We start from the raw sequence: 16,521 nt of genomic DNA on the forward strand, positions 1-16,521 counted from the left end.
CAGTAAGCTTTATTCTCATTTGATCAGAACAAAAATCTTGGGGATTGTACAGCAAGGATCAAAGGAAAGAAACACAGAACAATTTGAATGCCATAAATCAGATAGGAATGGCTAATTAAATTTTATAACCTCTGCTTATGTCAATAGAGACCCTCTCCCCAAGCTGAAACTAGGTGTTTTGTTGTAATAATTAAAGGCGAAGTCTCGCTTGCTTTAATGGAGCCATCACACTAATTGAGGGCTACACATCCAAAGGAAAACAATAATGAATGTAAATTTATACCAAAATAAAGTACAGTGAATCAAAGGACTTCAGTTGCGCTTTGGGCCTCTTTCGGTATTTAGATCTCGGTGAGAAAACATTAAATTAACAGAGCTTAATTTGTAGCCTTTTGTCAGATTAACAAGTGTTGACAAGAGTTACCGGGGGAGAGTCCCCAAGAAGTATTGTGGGTAACCAATAGACAATCACACCTCATTACAATAATTAAAAAATACAGCAACATGCAAAACAGCATCCTCATGAAAGACACACAACTTTTTCTGATTGAGGTTTGTCTGTGCTGGCTAGTTCTTTTCATCTGTCCTTCAAATATATCATCTGACTGGGCAGGATGCTTTCTGAGGGGGGTCCTATGCTAGAGACATGCAGGCCAGTTGAGGATAGGTGGGTTTGGAAGTTGATGGTGAAGCACGAGTGGCAACGAGAGGGGAAATAAAAACCTTGGGTTACTTCTGCAAAGTTGGCCATGCTATTCTCCTAGAGCAAAAGCAAATGTGATGGTATCACCCCTCAACAAAAAACACTTGGAGAAGCTGTAAGAGCTGTGGTAGATAAGTACGCCATGGATGCTGACTTGTTATAAACCAGTGGTGATGACACAGTCTTCCTGTGACAGAGATGGCCATTAGCCTGATGAAACTGGCCACACGTGGCAACATTTGAGTGGTTTGGCAGCCATGACATGAGGTGCAAGGAGGACAAACCTGTGTCTGCAAACATAAAGATGTAAGGCTCTGAGACACAGATGAGCAATGAGGCACAGGTCAATGACAGTGAGGAATTTCTTCCCTGCACTCTCACGTCTTTAATGTTACTGACTTTTGGCATTAGCTGAGTATATTTGTTTTAAATGCCGAGGCTGTTACTGTGCAAACTTGAGGTAAGCAGTTGCAACAGAGGAGCATGAGATGGCTGTACTGCAGCTGGGCCCTGCAAGCAATAAAGGAGCTGACATGCATTCTACCAGTGTTCAGGGTGTCCTACGTAAAAAGTAAATCACCACAAATGAGGAATTTAAGATTTCAGGGAGCAAGGCTCTGGGTTTTTCTTCTGCTCATGCTGTGCTCTTCTGGAGAAACAGCCTTCTGCAGAGAGCTGATGGACATGCTTCACCCTCAGGGTGGGAGAGCCTCTACCCAAACAAGTTGCACGACCACCCTGCGAGGAAGGGCAGCCTGCAAAGTGGCCAGAAGCAGGCTGCTGTGGCCGAGGTCTGAGCTCCAGCTCTCCTGCATCCACACTTCTGTGCTTGAGAGGCCCCCAAAGCCTTTGACACTAATTCGCCTCCCTGCCCAAGACCTGCGTGTGTGTGGGGACCCCCTGCTCTGCCCTGCTCTCCTACGGGGTGCGAACTCCATTTCCTTACAGAGGGCAAACTTGTGAAGAGGTATTTTAGCACAGCTGGCCAAACAACCTCGAGCTGGAACAAACTTTTTCTAGCTTTGGGCAATTCATTTCTAAAGAAATATGATCTCCTCAAAATTGATGAAGCCTGTTATGTGAGAAAAATAGGGTAATAGTCTTGATTTATAATGCAGAGAACTGTTGCATCCAGCAATACAAATGTATTTTGTAAGTATTTAAATCAAATATACTGTACAAAAGGCCTCAGCAGGGCTTAAGTGCATTATAAACCCATTGCAGAGACAGCAACATAAGAAAAAAAAGAAAATAAGGACTTAATTGCTGGAGGGAACCTCATACCCAACAAGGGTCTGCAAGTGGGATATGAGGAGCTGAAAAGAAAACAAAACCCCAAACTAACTTTCCACGGCTCTTTTTCTTAGCCGGTTTGAAAGTAAACTAATTCCTCTTTCTTGTTTGCAAGAAAATTCCATTCCTTAGATGCCAACTGCCCAGCCACGTCTCGACCAGGAATGCTGCTCACTGGCTGATGTAAAGCTCTACTGTTTCACAGGAAAAACGAAAGGGGTTTCAACAAGGAAGGCCAATGAAATTTCAAATTGCACATTTATAGTGAGGATGGCCCTGGTAAAAAACAGTCCATGAGAACTACCCTGAGCCCCCAGAAAACCAGATCTGAGAAAAACCCACGTGGTGAAGTGTAAATGCATCAACAAGAAAAGGACATTTCTGCAGAAGGGTTTAAAAATTCACGCTTCACAAGCTGTCAGCTGGTTGAGATGACATGCAAAGCTGCGTCCAACTGCTCATGTTTGTTTAAGACCACATGACCTGGCATAAGTTTTAATTAATCTTCATGAGGTGGGTAAATTCATAACCACTCAATGAAGTGGCAGTTGGCAAACAGACTTATCTCAATGCCACACACATGCGCACACACACGATTTTTAACATAAATTTTACACATCAAAAAAGAAAAAGGAAATTAAAAAAATGGAACTCCTTACTGTGGTACTAACCATCCTAGCGGATGGGGGATTTGTCCTACAGTGCCTGGTGATAACGGATAATAAGGAGATATATCTGGAGGATGTGGAGGCCTTGGAATTCCTATGGAAGAAGAACATAAAGCAGCGTTAGGATTGAGACGTGGAAATAAATAAAATATAAGGAAAAAACACATACGTTTCTAAATTGCTATCTATTCATTTTTATTACAATACTCATGGCTTCACTTTGGGTTTCCAAAGGCTGTTTCACAGTCTTATTTTATAAAGTGAGCCTCTTGGCATCTTGTTAAATGAGATTCAACCAGAAAAATTGATGTGATTTGCTCCCTCAGTCACCTCTCCAATCAGAGATAATTATTTTGTTATTTAGGATGAGAATTTAGGAGTCTCAGCTATAGTTTTGGTGTGATGCTATGCTAGATGCTGTCTTAAATGCCCAACAGAAAGATGGTCCCTGTATCAACTTCATGGTTATTTTAGTCTCAAAGTCACCAAAAGAGCACAGGCCCTACCCATACGTTGACTGGGTACTCAATAGCATGGCGTTATTCCAAAGTAACCTCCAAAATGAGTTACAAAGTCATTATAATTGCAAACAAAGTTTGCTTTTGAGCAGACCTAGGAAACCTTTCCCAAAACCTAGGGGTGGAGGTGAGAGCCCCTGGAAATGCTTGGTAAAACCAGGGGCAGATGTTGAAGGCATGCAGGGGAGAACAGAAAGCCCATCCATCCTCTCTGAAACTGGTGCAGTTCCTACTCGGAGAGCAGAAGACAGCTCCAGACACAAGCCTTAAATCTTAACGCTCCTTACCTTAAGAACAAGTAGGAATTACTCAGAGGAGTAAGGGTTACAAGACTGGGTCTTTCAATTAACAAGCCAGTGCACAATTACACAGCAGAAGCAAAATTAAAACAGAGAGCATTAAAAGGAAGGGGTACTGTATTCATGGCTAAAAACTATTTTTTTAAGTCACTCGGGAAGCTTTTAATCTCTAAATTAAATCTCCTTGTGTGACATTTTCATGCAGACATTGCTTTTTCTCCATTACAAAACCCAAACAGATTAACTGGGCTTTAACCATCCGGCGAGCTATTTGCACACTTGAAAGAATGTTCACAGAAGAAAAGTAAACAGTCCACAGACGTTAATCATATGTTTTACGATAACCATTTAAAAGCTATTCCCTGTACTACCATTATTTAAATGAGAGGTTGACTATGCCATTCACTTGCAATACCCAGGGATGGCGAGATGGATTCCTTTTAAGCCATGTGAAGTTAGCATTAAGCACAATTAAAAGGGGGCCCCAGTTGAAGCGTAGGGAGTGAAAACCAGCTAATGCACAGCCTCATTCAAGGGCTGGAGTTTAGATAAATTATCTGCATACATTAGGGCTGACATAGAGCAATTCCTTTGACGTGAATTCAGTTTCTGATGTACTTTCCAATTAACTAGCTGGGATTTGGATTAACAAAAACAAAAGCACTGTCACTAGGAACTCAGTGCAGCCCGAAGAAAGAAGATTGACACTGTTTGACTTCTCTGAGCCCTCAGGTTAAACAGGGACTCTTAAAAAGTTAGAATAACATGTAAATTCTACTCTGTAACACCAATAAATCTAGTCAGGGTTTTACGCGGTGCTCTATATTCAAGAAGACTGCCCTTCAGGCTGAACTGAGAGTTGGGCAGATTTACATTGGGGAAAAGAGTTGCAAGTGTAGAGCTGGAGCTAAGTAGTTAAGAGTGGATGAAAATTCAACATTATAGGAGAAAAATGGCTGAACTCCTGACACAGAAACAATGGGATTTGGGGAATTAAGAGAGATTCATTTTGAAACTGGTCATAACCCACCACCTTTAAAATTCCAGCTGCAATTTGTAAGTGCAGATCACAGAACGCACATGTTTAACTCTGGGTTGTGCATGCAAACCAAGCACTTGGTAGATCGAACTACTAGCTGGGGTATCATGCTTGCAAAGAAATACACCTGCAAACAACCTCACACAGGCAACTCTGGTATCACCCTGCAGAAGCTTTATGAAAATTCACCCAGTAGGTTTCCTTCTGAAGCCTAATTGGCTTAAAAAGAAACTATTTTGTCTGGGTTCTTGCATGCGTGTGACATTTTACATGCCCCCTTTGGTGCTCCAGCATAGGAAATCCTTCCTCTCGCACTCCTTCCCCCTAATACGCAAAATGGAAAGATCCACACACCCACTCTCAAAAAGCCCCACACTATTTCCCACCTACCTGTTTTGGGATCTACGTCGGCTGGTAAGTGTGGAGGAGGGTTTCCCGGTGTGAAGTGCTCATTGCTGTACGTGATAAGCGGTGTAAGAGGGTGTACATGGTGTGGGTGCTGCACAACTGGCACTTTGTTAGACTGTCAAGAGAAAAAGGTTGACAGCGTTAGAGGAGTGCCAGGTACTCCCCACTGCAGCACAAGGCATGGCATACAGAAATCTGAGTACCCAGGATTTCAACACGGTCCTCGGACTTTTCCAGATCCCTTCTCGGCATCACCCTTGCAGTTTTCCCACTCTCTTGCTTAAAACCTCCTCACATGCTTTCCTTGCTCTTGAGTTTCTTTAATCTTTTTGACCTGTTGTGCTCCTGTACGGAGCAACAGCAATTCTTTAAAATCTTTCCTTTTTAGTTTATAATCTTACGCTTCACCTCCAAGATGCAGGCAGACTCCTCAGTGAGGGGCTGACAGAGTCCCCCATTTAATTAGCACGAGACCCAGGTGCTCACTGACCTGGTAGGTCTTTTCCTTTCCCCTTCCTGTCCTCACTTTCAGTTCTGCATTTTACCGCTCATTGCAAATACTCCAGATAAAAAGCCTTTGTAGTGCTAGAGTATTCCCTTCATCAGCAAGCCTTAAGCTGACAAGCGATCACCTGCATATTTTTTATATATATATATTTTAGAAGAACTGATTAATTATCAATTCATGAGAGTGCTAATAAATGGAAACTGGATACTGATGAATTAGGATACTAAAATATTCAGCTATATAAATAATGGCAAAACCACAGATAAAGCCATTGAAATTAACACCCTTGTGGGGGAAAAATAATCATGCAGATATCATGAGGTTTTCCCTGTCACATTCCTAGCTCGGGGGGCAGGGGGGAATCTTTTTCTTAACAACAAGAAAAAAAAAAAGGAGTGAATGAATGAAAGGAAAAGGCAGGCTGAACTGTAACTTACCCTTACAAGATCACAAAGAAAAAATTAAGCTGAAACAAGCGAACTGCTGGACCATTTACTGTGAGTAATCCAATTGCAAAAAACCCTATTCCCCATAGAGGATTTTCACTAAAATCCTACAACAGGGACATTTAACCAGATTAGGTACCAGCAAAGATAAAGAGGCTGGTATTAGATGATGAATGGATTAGAGTCAGGTTTCATTTTAGAATGTGTCTTCATTTCCTTTTATTACTTTAAGTAAGGAACAACTTGCATTAACATCAAGTAAAAGGCATCACATTAAAATAAAGTAGTGATACCACGGCGGCCCCCAATAGCGCCGCTGCCGTTCAGGGTCTGCCAGCGCTCTCCTGCTTGCCCTCCTGCCTGAGGATGGCTCCAACCCCACCACTCGCTCCCCAGCACCCCCAAACACACGCACCCTCACTGCACCATTTCAGACAAATTATTATCTGATCTCGGTTTGAACACTTCTAGCTTCCCTTAAAAGCATTTGAAAAAAAATTCACTTATTCTTTGGGAATGAGTATCTAGACTGGGGGGAAGGAAGAGAGAAGACAGACTGAGAGCTAGGAGGAAAAGGAACGTCAGTCTTCCCCAAAACAAACAAGAAGCCGCTCCATCATGCTTTGGTCAAGACACAGCAAAGCTTCACCTTCAGCTCTTCCAGCCTCACCCACCCCGGGAGGCTCCCCCAGCCCCAACCGTACATAGGTATTTGACTCACCCCTTTGATAACATGCAGAAAAAAGTGTGCATCCAAGAGAAGCAAGCCAAAGAGCAGTGCTTATGCTTCCCACAACTTTTACCATGTGTATTTGTTTTCGCAGCCCTTACACGGAATGATTCCCCTCTAACAACACACGCAGGAGAGTCCCACATCAAGCGGCCACCACGCAGCACAGAGCATGGTCATGACAGCCAATGCTATGAATTACAGTACGCTGTGTTGGCTGGGCTGTAGGTCAAGTCTTCTGCCAGCTGTACAATCAAGGACAACTTTTGGCTGCACAGATCCGTAATGGTTTCACATCAGAGGAGCTATGGGGATTCAGTCCCTTAATTCAAAAAGCCAAAGGAGATGCTCTAACCCAAAATCTGTCCTCTTCCAAATGAACCAACCCAAGCAGTCCGAAAGTATCTGAAAGGTTTGGCAAGGGCTTCATGTTAACACATCGTATCACACACCATGCAAACTAGCAGGCATCTACTCAACAACACATGACATTGTATGTCAAATGACCACTTGATCTGGTTCACAAAAAACAATCATTCCCAGTAAGAGTGATTTTTGCTGGCCAAGAATTTTGTGAACTCTTGCTATTAGGTGACCCACAGTGTGGCTTGTAGCTGCTGTAGCTCTGTGCTCTCCCAACTCTATCTTCACATCACTGCAAAAAAACCTTCACCCAGATCCTGACAGACATTGAGGGTTGTCTTCCACGGAGAGCTTATTTTTATAGAAACTGGAACCGGTTAGTTAAAAAAAAAAAAAGTGACAGAATAACATTAGAGAGTCGAACTTAAGCCGACAAACAAAAAACAACACGTGAGAGGAAAGCTGGACTTACATGCCTGTTACACCAAAGCCAGATATACCATAGGGGGTTATATGTAAACTGTGGGAAACTACCACCCACTGCTTTGATATACCAAGACCCCCTGCAATATCTCCACAAAATGGCCTGAGTGCTAAATTATTATGTATTTTACTGAACACCTTTCAGAGAAGAATAAAAAGCAAAAGGAGAAAAAAAATTATAAATCAACAACCAAGAGTTTGAACCTTAGTCTGCAACCTTTTCCCCAGGTAAGTAATTTTTTTTTGGGTGACTGCCCTGCAGTCAAACAGACAATTCATATAAAGGTACTGGATGTAAGGGTAGGATACTTTTTTGCCACTCTGATGATGCTGGAGCAGAGGTGTGGGTGTGGGGAGAATGTACCAGGGGAAAGGGGGAAATTGTCATCTACATGCTCAAAAATATGCTCTCCAGGACAGAGGAGTGTGATCCATTGCCCCTGCAAATCAGTCTGCATCCGTATCACTACCCTGGGCTAGGTTTGTATTCTGTTTTGCACTGTTTATCACACACTGGGAAAAGGGACGGTAACTCCGCTCAGAATAGCACGCACAATTCGCAAGCCGAGCTGATCATGCATGATATGCTAAATAAGCTGCTCTTTAAAAGCAGCATTCCTGAAGTTAACTAAGCTTCCTTGGAAAAGAGAGAAAGAAAGGACTAGCTGGGAAAGAGCAGGATTAATCCCGCACATACATCCTCCTTTGAAGTCAATGGGAGCTCTGCCTGAGTAACAAGTGTGGTCCTAACCCCATCCACTGGCAATGAAAGGTAAACCACAGAAGCCATCAATAGGAGACACCTATTAGATGACCTTAGCCATCCCTCTGCAAAAGGCCCTTCTCCAATATATATTTGCAAGTACTTTATCAAGGGTAGTTTTAAGCTAAAAGCCATTGTGAGATGCAGGAATTTCTCTGGCAACTTGAAGAACTCCATTTATGGCTATGTCAGGCACAGAAAGAAGAGCTGCACTGGTACGCACAGATTAGCATCAGGGCATGCGGTAATAGGACGGGACCAAGTGGAGGTTTCTGGAGAGAAATCCCAGCATCTACAAAGTACCAAGTCATCTGCTGATAAATCACTCCTCTCCACTGAAAGCTGGGGTCTCATATGCTGGGTTAGAGGACATGGTAAAGAATTGCAAAAAAACAACAGAAGTTTGCTTTTCTTGATAACCCCTGCCTGAAGCAAACCAGAGGAAATTGTCCCCATAGGGACTCAACTACTAAATCTCTCTATATGAATTTGAAATGCTTCTGGGAGTGTTTAAACACAGATGACTTTAAACAATAATGGAGCTCTGGAATGAAAAAAAAACCCAAAACCCACAACAAATTTTGGACTGATATATGTTTGAGAGGGATACTGAGATCCCTTTAGCCTAAATTCCAATAGGTGCCTTTAGGGAACAAAAAAAATATCTGAACTTCAGGTTTAAACTGCAGGGGATTGTGTGTATAAATTGCTGCGTATTAGTCTTTGTTGCATGGTAAGGACATTTCATTAACAGGATGAAAGATACTTCTATGCATATACAGCCCAATTTAATACACCCCACTGATGAATACTCCCCATTTATTGAAGAAGTTAATACATGCTGTATAAATCAATAGTTCCTAAGTCTCTGAAAGCAACATAAGACTTGCAGGAGATGAAACATTGTATTGTTGAACACACAAGAGAAACCGACCTTTAAATAGGAAGAGTTTGTTACTGCAAATTCTGTTTGCAAATTCATAGCTTGTTTGGCTTTGGTAATAAAAACATGGTATCAACTCAAAGTCAGAGGAAAACATGCCAGAGAGGCCAGAGGATTTGTCCTCACTGGCATAACGTGGTTTTAGTAGAAGCAGGTCTGCAAAAAAAGCCACCCGGGCTGAAAACAAGCCATCATGCCATTGCAGCAATCACAGCGGCCAAAGCCTTCGGCCTCAGATGAACGGCCAGCGGGAGACCCCACTCTGATGCATCCCCGGCTGAGCAGCCAAGGGCAGGGCAGGGGGGATGCTCCTGCCCCAGCACAACCTGAAACTCTTACGGCCGCCGGCACAGCTCCCGCAGCCACAGCCAGGAAGGGACCCCCTTCCCCGACCCAGGGAGACCTTTTAAGTGTACTTAAAGCCTTAAGCCCTGCTCATGAGGCAGGGAAGGGCTGCCGCTCGCCGGGCACCCCCCAACCACCCACAACCGGGAACGTGGCAAGGGAGGGACTGATCAGGCATTTGCACCCTGGATCCCCACAGCCCCCTCCCCTTCCTCCACTAAGGGTAACAGAGGAGGAATGAGAGCTCACCACCCACCTTAAAACCTATTAATCAACAGACACTGAAAACAAACGGAGCTAGAGCTCCGCCTGTCTTTTTTGCCATGTCCTTGTTTCCCCATTGCTTTTCCTTTCTGATGAAGAAAGATGGGCCTGAAAGTGCCTTTATGAGCCTAATACAATAAAACAAAAGCAGCACAGAAGCGGGTTTGTCAGCCTTTTCCCCTCCTCCAGGGTGGATGCAGGAGGTCGACAGTGGTCTTGAATTAGCAGGCCCTCCTGGAGTTGCTCCCTGGGCTAAGCAAAGGGTATCATTCAATACCAGTCCACATTAAAAGATAGGTTTGTAACTTGTCTCCCTGTATTTTCCAGATGGTGCTGTTGCAGTTATGCTGACTATGGCCAGCGCTGCAGCTCCAGAGATGCTCGCAAGAGGAGAGTTTCTTTTTTTCCAAAGGTTGATCTCTCCTTGGTTCTGGCCTAGAAATGACCCGCCCCCCCCCAAATCAGGAAACTAAGTTGCAAGAAAAGGCAAATCTCAAAATATTGCTGCAAATATTGTAATATTCTTCCGTTTCCAGCCAGGGTCACCAACACCAAAGAAGAGCACCCATCACAGTAAGCACCACTCTGGCCCCGGGGATCACCCACATCAGCAGCCCCTCTGGGTGGTACCCCAAACTTCAGCAAGGAAACTGCAAACCATTCAGGTTAACTGAAAAGCTAAAGCCAACCAAACCCACCAGCTAGGTGTAACTTGGTCCTTATCCCCTTACCAAGCATAAAAATTCAATGCCAGTGATGGAGCACTCCCTGAAAAAAATTGAAGATTTAATTTTACCCAGCTCCATTTAGCTAGTGGAGTCACAGTTTATTTTTTTAAGGATGCTTTCACACCTGACTAAGCTTTTTCTCCTGAAAACTACTTCCCCTTGCTCCATTATGGCTGATACAGTGGCCTGAGCCCTTTCACAGTTTAATGTAGCTGATTTCTGCCTAAGGTCCTGCCCTAAGCTAACTGCCCATTGTAGCGGGAGACAAGGCCTCCATTGATAATCACAACTCACCCTGCTAGAAAAAGGCTCATTTTCTTCTCTCACACAAATGATGACAGGAGCATGGACAACCATGTGCTGGGACAATACCCCCCCAGTCAGAGCTTGACAAAAAAAACCCCCAAAAAACAAAAAACAACAAAAAAACCCCCACAAAAAACAAACCACTATCCTCCCCTCAATTAAAAAAAGGAAAAAAAGCAGGGGACATGACACTTTTGCATCCCTCTGCTTCTTCCCCCTCCCTCCCTGACCACCTCCCAGGCCAGCGAGCGCCTGCTCCTGCAAGTACTGCCAGCTTTCCAAAAAAAAAAAAAAAAAAAAAAAAATTCCTGTGCTCTAATAGCAATCTCTGAGACAAAACAATAAAATCAGCTTCCTGGCTTTAAGTGTCCAGCAATTCATTCAAGAAAAGAATCGTTTTCTTCCCCCCCTTTAACTATGACGAAGTGCCCCCTGCATACAGGAGCACTAAGCCACCGTGCTTGACATCTTCGGCATCCTTCCTGTAAGGGAGCGAAGGTACTGAGGGGAGGGGGTGGGGAAGCAAGGGCTTAAGATGTTCAGGAAATTTCCACTTAATTTCGCCAAAAGGCAATTATGTGAAATGATCTGGTGACAATTAGCATACGCCAAATCCTCTAGCGTAAAAGGGAAATAACTGGAGTTTAGCGATCTAATTACTGCCTGTTAGTTCTTATGCAGGAGAATTAAAAACACTAGTAGTAAAACGTTAGTATTACATGCGCTCACACTTTGCTTTCAGAGCTGTTGTGGACTATAATCTTACTGCTATGGTATTTGGGGTGTTTTTTGTTTTTTTAAGTGAAAAAAAGAAACTTGGGGTTTTACATACAAGTTAAGTGCTGCATCCTTGGACGATGTGGTGTTACTCTGTCAGGTCAGACCCAGACAAGCACCTGCTTAGACACAGCTGTATATTTTGAGATCCTTCAGCATCACTTGAAATTACATTGATGCCAGTTAGATTTTACCTCACTCATTCTCTTAATGCTTTATTGATAATGAGAAAGCACTCTGCTGCATCTGCTCTGCCTGATCTTGACATACAAATTTGGACACCAGAGTTACCCCACCCTATAGCCCAGAACCTGTGGCCTGCACGTATCCAGCCAAGCCTTACACTGTATCTCAAAATTAGAGATGATTTGATCAACAGGTGGATTTCCCCGTACGGGAAGGACAGGGTAGTGCTTAGACTCTTCAAGTTTCAGGCATCAAGATGCCCAGATCTATTTCTTCCATTACAAAAGGAGAGGCACAGTTTCTTCCCCAACCTGACAAATACTCGGTGCTTTCTTCGCATACTTTAGTTAATTACTAGACAGATATTCTCTCTTCAGAGCAAGCAAGCCTTCGTTCATGCCTAACAAGGCAAAAAGCGGAAAGACTTGTCATACGTTAGACTAAAACCAAAACCCACTGTTGTCTTAAGCAGTACCAGTACAAGGTGTGCTGTATACACCACCACTGAGCAAAGAGACTGGTGAAACCTGAGCAGGTCTTCAGGAAACGGCCCTGAACATAAAGGGGGTGGAGAGGGGAGAGATGTAGAGCAATAATGCAAGCACAAAATTCAGAAAAGATGGGAGGAAGGGAGAAGCGAATATAAGCGAGAGAGTGCTTATAATTGCCCTGATAAACCTTACTTGTTATGTGCTTTGTATGAACACCTACTAATGCAATTTTACTTACTGCCTAGCATTCTCTAAAATGCCATGTTATAAACAGCTTTAATTCTTGCATATAAATTGCATATTTCAGCACTAGACAGACATCTACTGTAGGAGAAATAGCTCCACCGATTTTGTTAGGGTATCTGTGACTTCTGTCTACAGTAAGAACTTGAATGTGAGGCTGTTAAAAAACGGCAAGAAATTAAAAAAAATTAGCATGCATGCCTATACCCTTTTGTATTCGGCAATTTCAGTAATAACAGCATTATTAAAAAATTAACATGCACATACATGACTTAATATACAATGCCAAGTTTTCAGTACAGCTTTTTAAAATGCAGTATTCACAAATTATAGCGGACTGTGCTGAATACCAATACACAATATATCTAGCAAATGTATATTAAACAGCTTAACAAATAAAAAACCTCTAAAAAATGTTTTCATTTTTTAATGTGCTAAAAACACACGCCGCCACAAAACAATTGAGCGATGAAATTAAGTAACTCCAGATCAATTATTTCTTGAATAAATTCAACAAAGTTTCCCTAAAAACATGATGTTAAATGCACAACAGAACTGAAACACCTTGCAAATATTTTGGAAGAAAAGAAACAGGTATATTTATACAGCGCTGTCAGGCCTTTCGCCCCAAGTCCCAACAAAAAGAATTCCTCTAGAGGTAAAAGGCTTACAAGATCTCATCACCAGCTGTGTAAAACCTGCGTATGCAACAACATGCAGTGAAAGAAGAAACATCTAAATAACTGTCCTTTCAGATTAATTCATTTTAGATGAATTCTACAGAATTTTATGCCTTGTTTTATACAAGAAAAGGCAAATAAATCAACTAAGCTACTCAGGCAAAGGTATCACAGAGTACTGAAGTGATAGAAATCCTCCTCCTGGATCAAGTGACTCTCTAAGCAAGCTTGGCAGAGTTAGAAAAGAAAACAGCAGAAAACTCAAAGATTCCCACAAAACCTCCGGTGAAAATGCGATGCTTTCTAAAATTCTTAAATACATTCTTATTTTCTGTGTATAATTATGGGCAATGTACAGAATTGGCTGAAGGGTAGGTTTACTTTCTGTAATATATATTAATAGGAGAAAAAAAGTCTCATGGACTTCTGATAACGAACACAGAACCACTGTGTCGAAACACATTATCACATATTTATCAACATTCAGTATTATTTTTCATATACCTTTATCACTGGGTGAAATAATTTTTATGTAATGCCCCTAAAATTTTCATCTTTCACATTACAGCTGAGCTTTCTGAAGAATTCAGAAAATTTAACTGTCAACCAAACACAGGATCAAAAGCACCCAATTAAAAACTACTACATACTATTCTTAATAATAATTAAAAAAAATCTCATTTTGTGTATGACAAGAGTTAAACCATTCCGTCTCCAAACCCCCCGTAACTGTAATGTATGTGCCCTGCTACAAACCAACTTTTTCTCCTTTAAAAAAAAAAACCCCAAACATTTTTACCTTCATGGTTTCAGAGTTAAGGAAATATCGTACTGAACTGAAGAAAGCTTTGAAGTGGCCCCCTCCACCCCAAAGGAGAAAAAGAAAAGAAAAGCAAAGCTAGTGATGTCATGGTCACTGTGTGAATGTATGACTGCGGATGTAATGCACAGCTAATACACGCGCACACACTTCTCCCTCGCTGGTAACCATTGTTCAGCATCCAGAAATCAGCCCCTGAAACCTGCTGTTCATCAGGCTCTGAAACCCAAGACAAAAAATTCCCCCCCCCCCCCTTTTCTGTAAACCAAACCCCAAAATCAGGCAGAGGGAAGGGCAAAGAGGAGGAGTGCAACAACTCTGCCCCGCTGCACCATTGTGTCTCGACAAAACGGCACTCTGCCACTCGCTCCTCGCCTCTGCTGTAAAATTAAAGTGTCATCGAAAAGTTGCGCTTCCCCCTACCAAAAAAGATGATTACCATAAAATAAATACATAAAATCAGCGTCGCTAACAAAGGTCACAGCTGGAGATGCTTGCTTGATTTCTCCCCCCCCTCCCCCTTTTTTTTATTCCACACAGGAGGAAAGAAAAGGAGAGGGAGAGAGGGAGAGAAGTCACATCAGAAGTTCAACGGTCAAGACGGAAAGCGCGCACACAGAAAGTGCTACTCACCCAGCAATTCAAATTGAGATGCCAGCAGCCGAACTGCTGGAAGAGAGAGAACCCAGAGGCAAGCGCTCCTCCTTTACCACTCAAATCTTCCATTCCCACTAAAATTGCATCCCGCGGGTACATAACAGCTTTGTCTTTCCTTCTCTTAACCTCAAAAACTTTTTTCTTTACTGTCGAGATGCCAATTGTGCTGGCTTTGTATTATTTTCCTTGCAGCTTTTCTCTCTCTTTTTCTTTCCCCGCTCCCCCCCTTCACTTAAAGTAGTGGAAAAGCTGTCTTAAAAGATCAAGATGTCTCCAGTTTTTTGGCCTGGTGTTTTCTGAATGCCCAAAATCCACTGTCATGTTGGCTGCGAGAACTGTCTTATTTCTAAATTGTCAGCTGCGGTTATCAAAATTTAGAGAAGCCTCCTCTCTTTTCCGACATAGCACTTTACCATCATCCTTCCAGGGAGCGGGGAAAAGACTTTCCCCCCCCTACGCAGGTAGGTCTGCTCAGAAGAGCTAAAAAGCAGTTACCTTGGAAATCAATGACAATGCTACTACAACCCAGGTTGCACAGGTATTACTAAGTGCAGCGAGGAAATGCCGGCCGGCCGTGAGGGAGCATGATCAGTTAAGTGTAGCAAGCAGTCACTTTATCTGCAAGATTGTCAAATCCCTCAAAACAAATTTCTTAGGGGGAGAGCTGTAAGGATAGTATATTTTCTTGTCATTGTAACACTGAGGTGACACTTGGCAGACTTTTACCATTAGCTCTGGTCTCTCCCTCCCCCCACTTTTACTTTAGCATTTAATATTTCTGTAAACCACTGACCCCACTGTAAAAGCAATGCAAGATGAGCTTCAAGATCGCTAACGTTACAGTTCCCTGGCTATTGTATTTTCCCAAGCTGCTCCTAAGTGAGAATAAACAAGGGTACCCAGAGAGCATCGTTGAACTGAGCAAGGGCAAAGCCTTCTCCCCTGCACCTCGCTCTCGCCTACGAGAGTGGCGAGACGCCCGCTTCCTAAATCTGAGTCGGGTACTGAGCGCAAACTGCAGCATCCAAGTTCGCCAAGAGTCAGTTTCTCATCTCTTATTTATCCCTTTCCCTGAAGTTGCAAAGTAGTTACTCTGCAACAGGGGCAAGAGCCACACAGGGCGGTTTGACGGGGAATAATTGGGAAACCGTGGCCGCGTTCTTCCCCTCCTCACTTTCCAAGCGAGTTTGTTAATGCTGATGGATGCTGCATGCAGGGAGAGCGATCGCCATGTGGGACAGACGCTGCTGCAGACGAGGCACTGAAGGAGACCAGTTGCAAACACTTGTCTTCCCCGTGCACATCTGGGTGTCTCACACGAGCAAGTTCACCCCCCCTCGCCCCCAAAGAACGAAACAACAGGACTATAGGAAAAAAATCAAAACTGTTTCAAACAGCGAGACCTTGAGTGGTTTCAGGTTTGTTTTTTACGTGGCAGTTTAATCTGTGAAGGCTGCGGGCTAAAGAAAAAAACAAACCGAAACAAAACGCAAAGCTGGCACCTAGGACCCGGAAAAACGAAAAAAAAAAAAAAAAAAAACAGCAGACGAAGCAAGCAGGGGGAAAAATCTGTGCGTTTTCTGTCCGCCCGAGCACCGTCCCCCCTCTCCCCGCACTGCTCTGGCCTTCGCGTGCAAAGTGTCAGCCAGCAACCTTTAAGGCCCTTAATACCAAAACAAAACCCCGCGATTTCCCTTTACACGGCAATAACAAAAGCAACGAGGCTCCAGTTTGACAAGTAAAAAGCCCCAACAACACGGCAACTAATTGCCTTCCCTCCCTCTATTCAGAGCAGCCACCACACTCCAGCGGCCGCCTTTGTCACACGTGCGATTTCCCGCGGCAGCCCCCACCGGCCGG

General features: G+C 43.2%; 1 protein-coding gene across 1 annotated transcript in view; it reads right to left on the reverse strand.

The window, feature by feature from the left end:
* Positions 1-16,521, reverse strand: part of TCF7L2 (transcription factor 7-like 2 (T-cell specific, HMG-box)) — a 116,953-nt gene that overhangs the window by 22,322 nt on the left and 78,110 nt on the right. The window contains exons 2-3 of the mRNA XM_009326050.1: positions 4,911-5,043; positions 2,656-2,758 (exon numbers count right to left, since the gene is read on the reverse strand). Coding sequence (XP_009324325.1) covers positions 2,656-2,758; positions 4,911-5,043 — 236 coding nt within the window. The remainder of the gene's footprint in view (positions 1-2,655; positions 2,759-4,910; positions 5,044-16,521) is intronic.

This window comes from Pygoscelis adeliae, unplaced genomic scaffold, assembly GCF_000699105.1.
Source record: "Pygoscelis adeliae isolate BGI_AS28 unplaced genomic scaffold, ASM69910v1 Scaffold4, whole genome shotgun sequence".
Lineage (NCBI taxonomy): Eukaryota > Metazoa > Chordata > Aves > Sphenisciformes > Spheniscidae > Pygoscelis > Pygoscelis adeliae.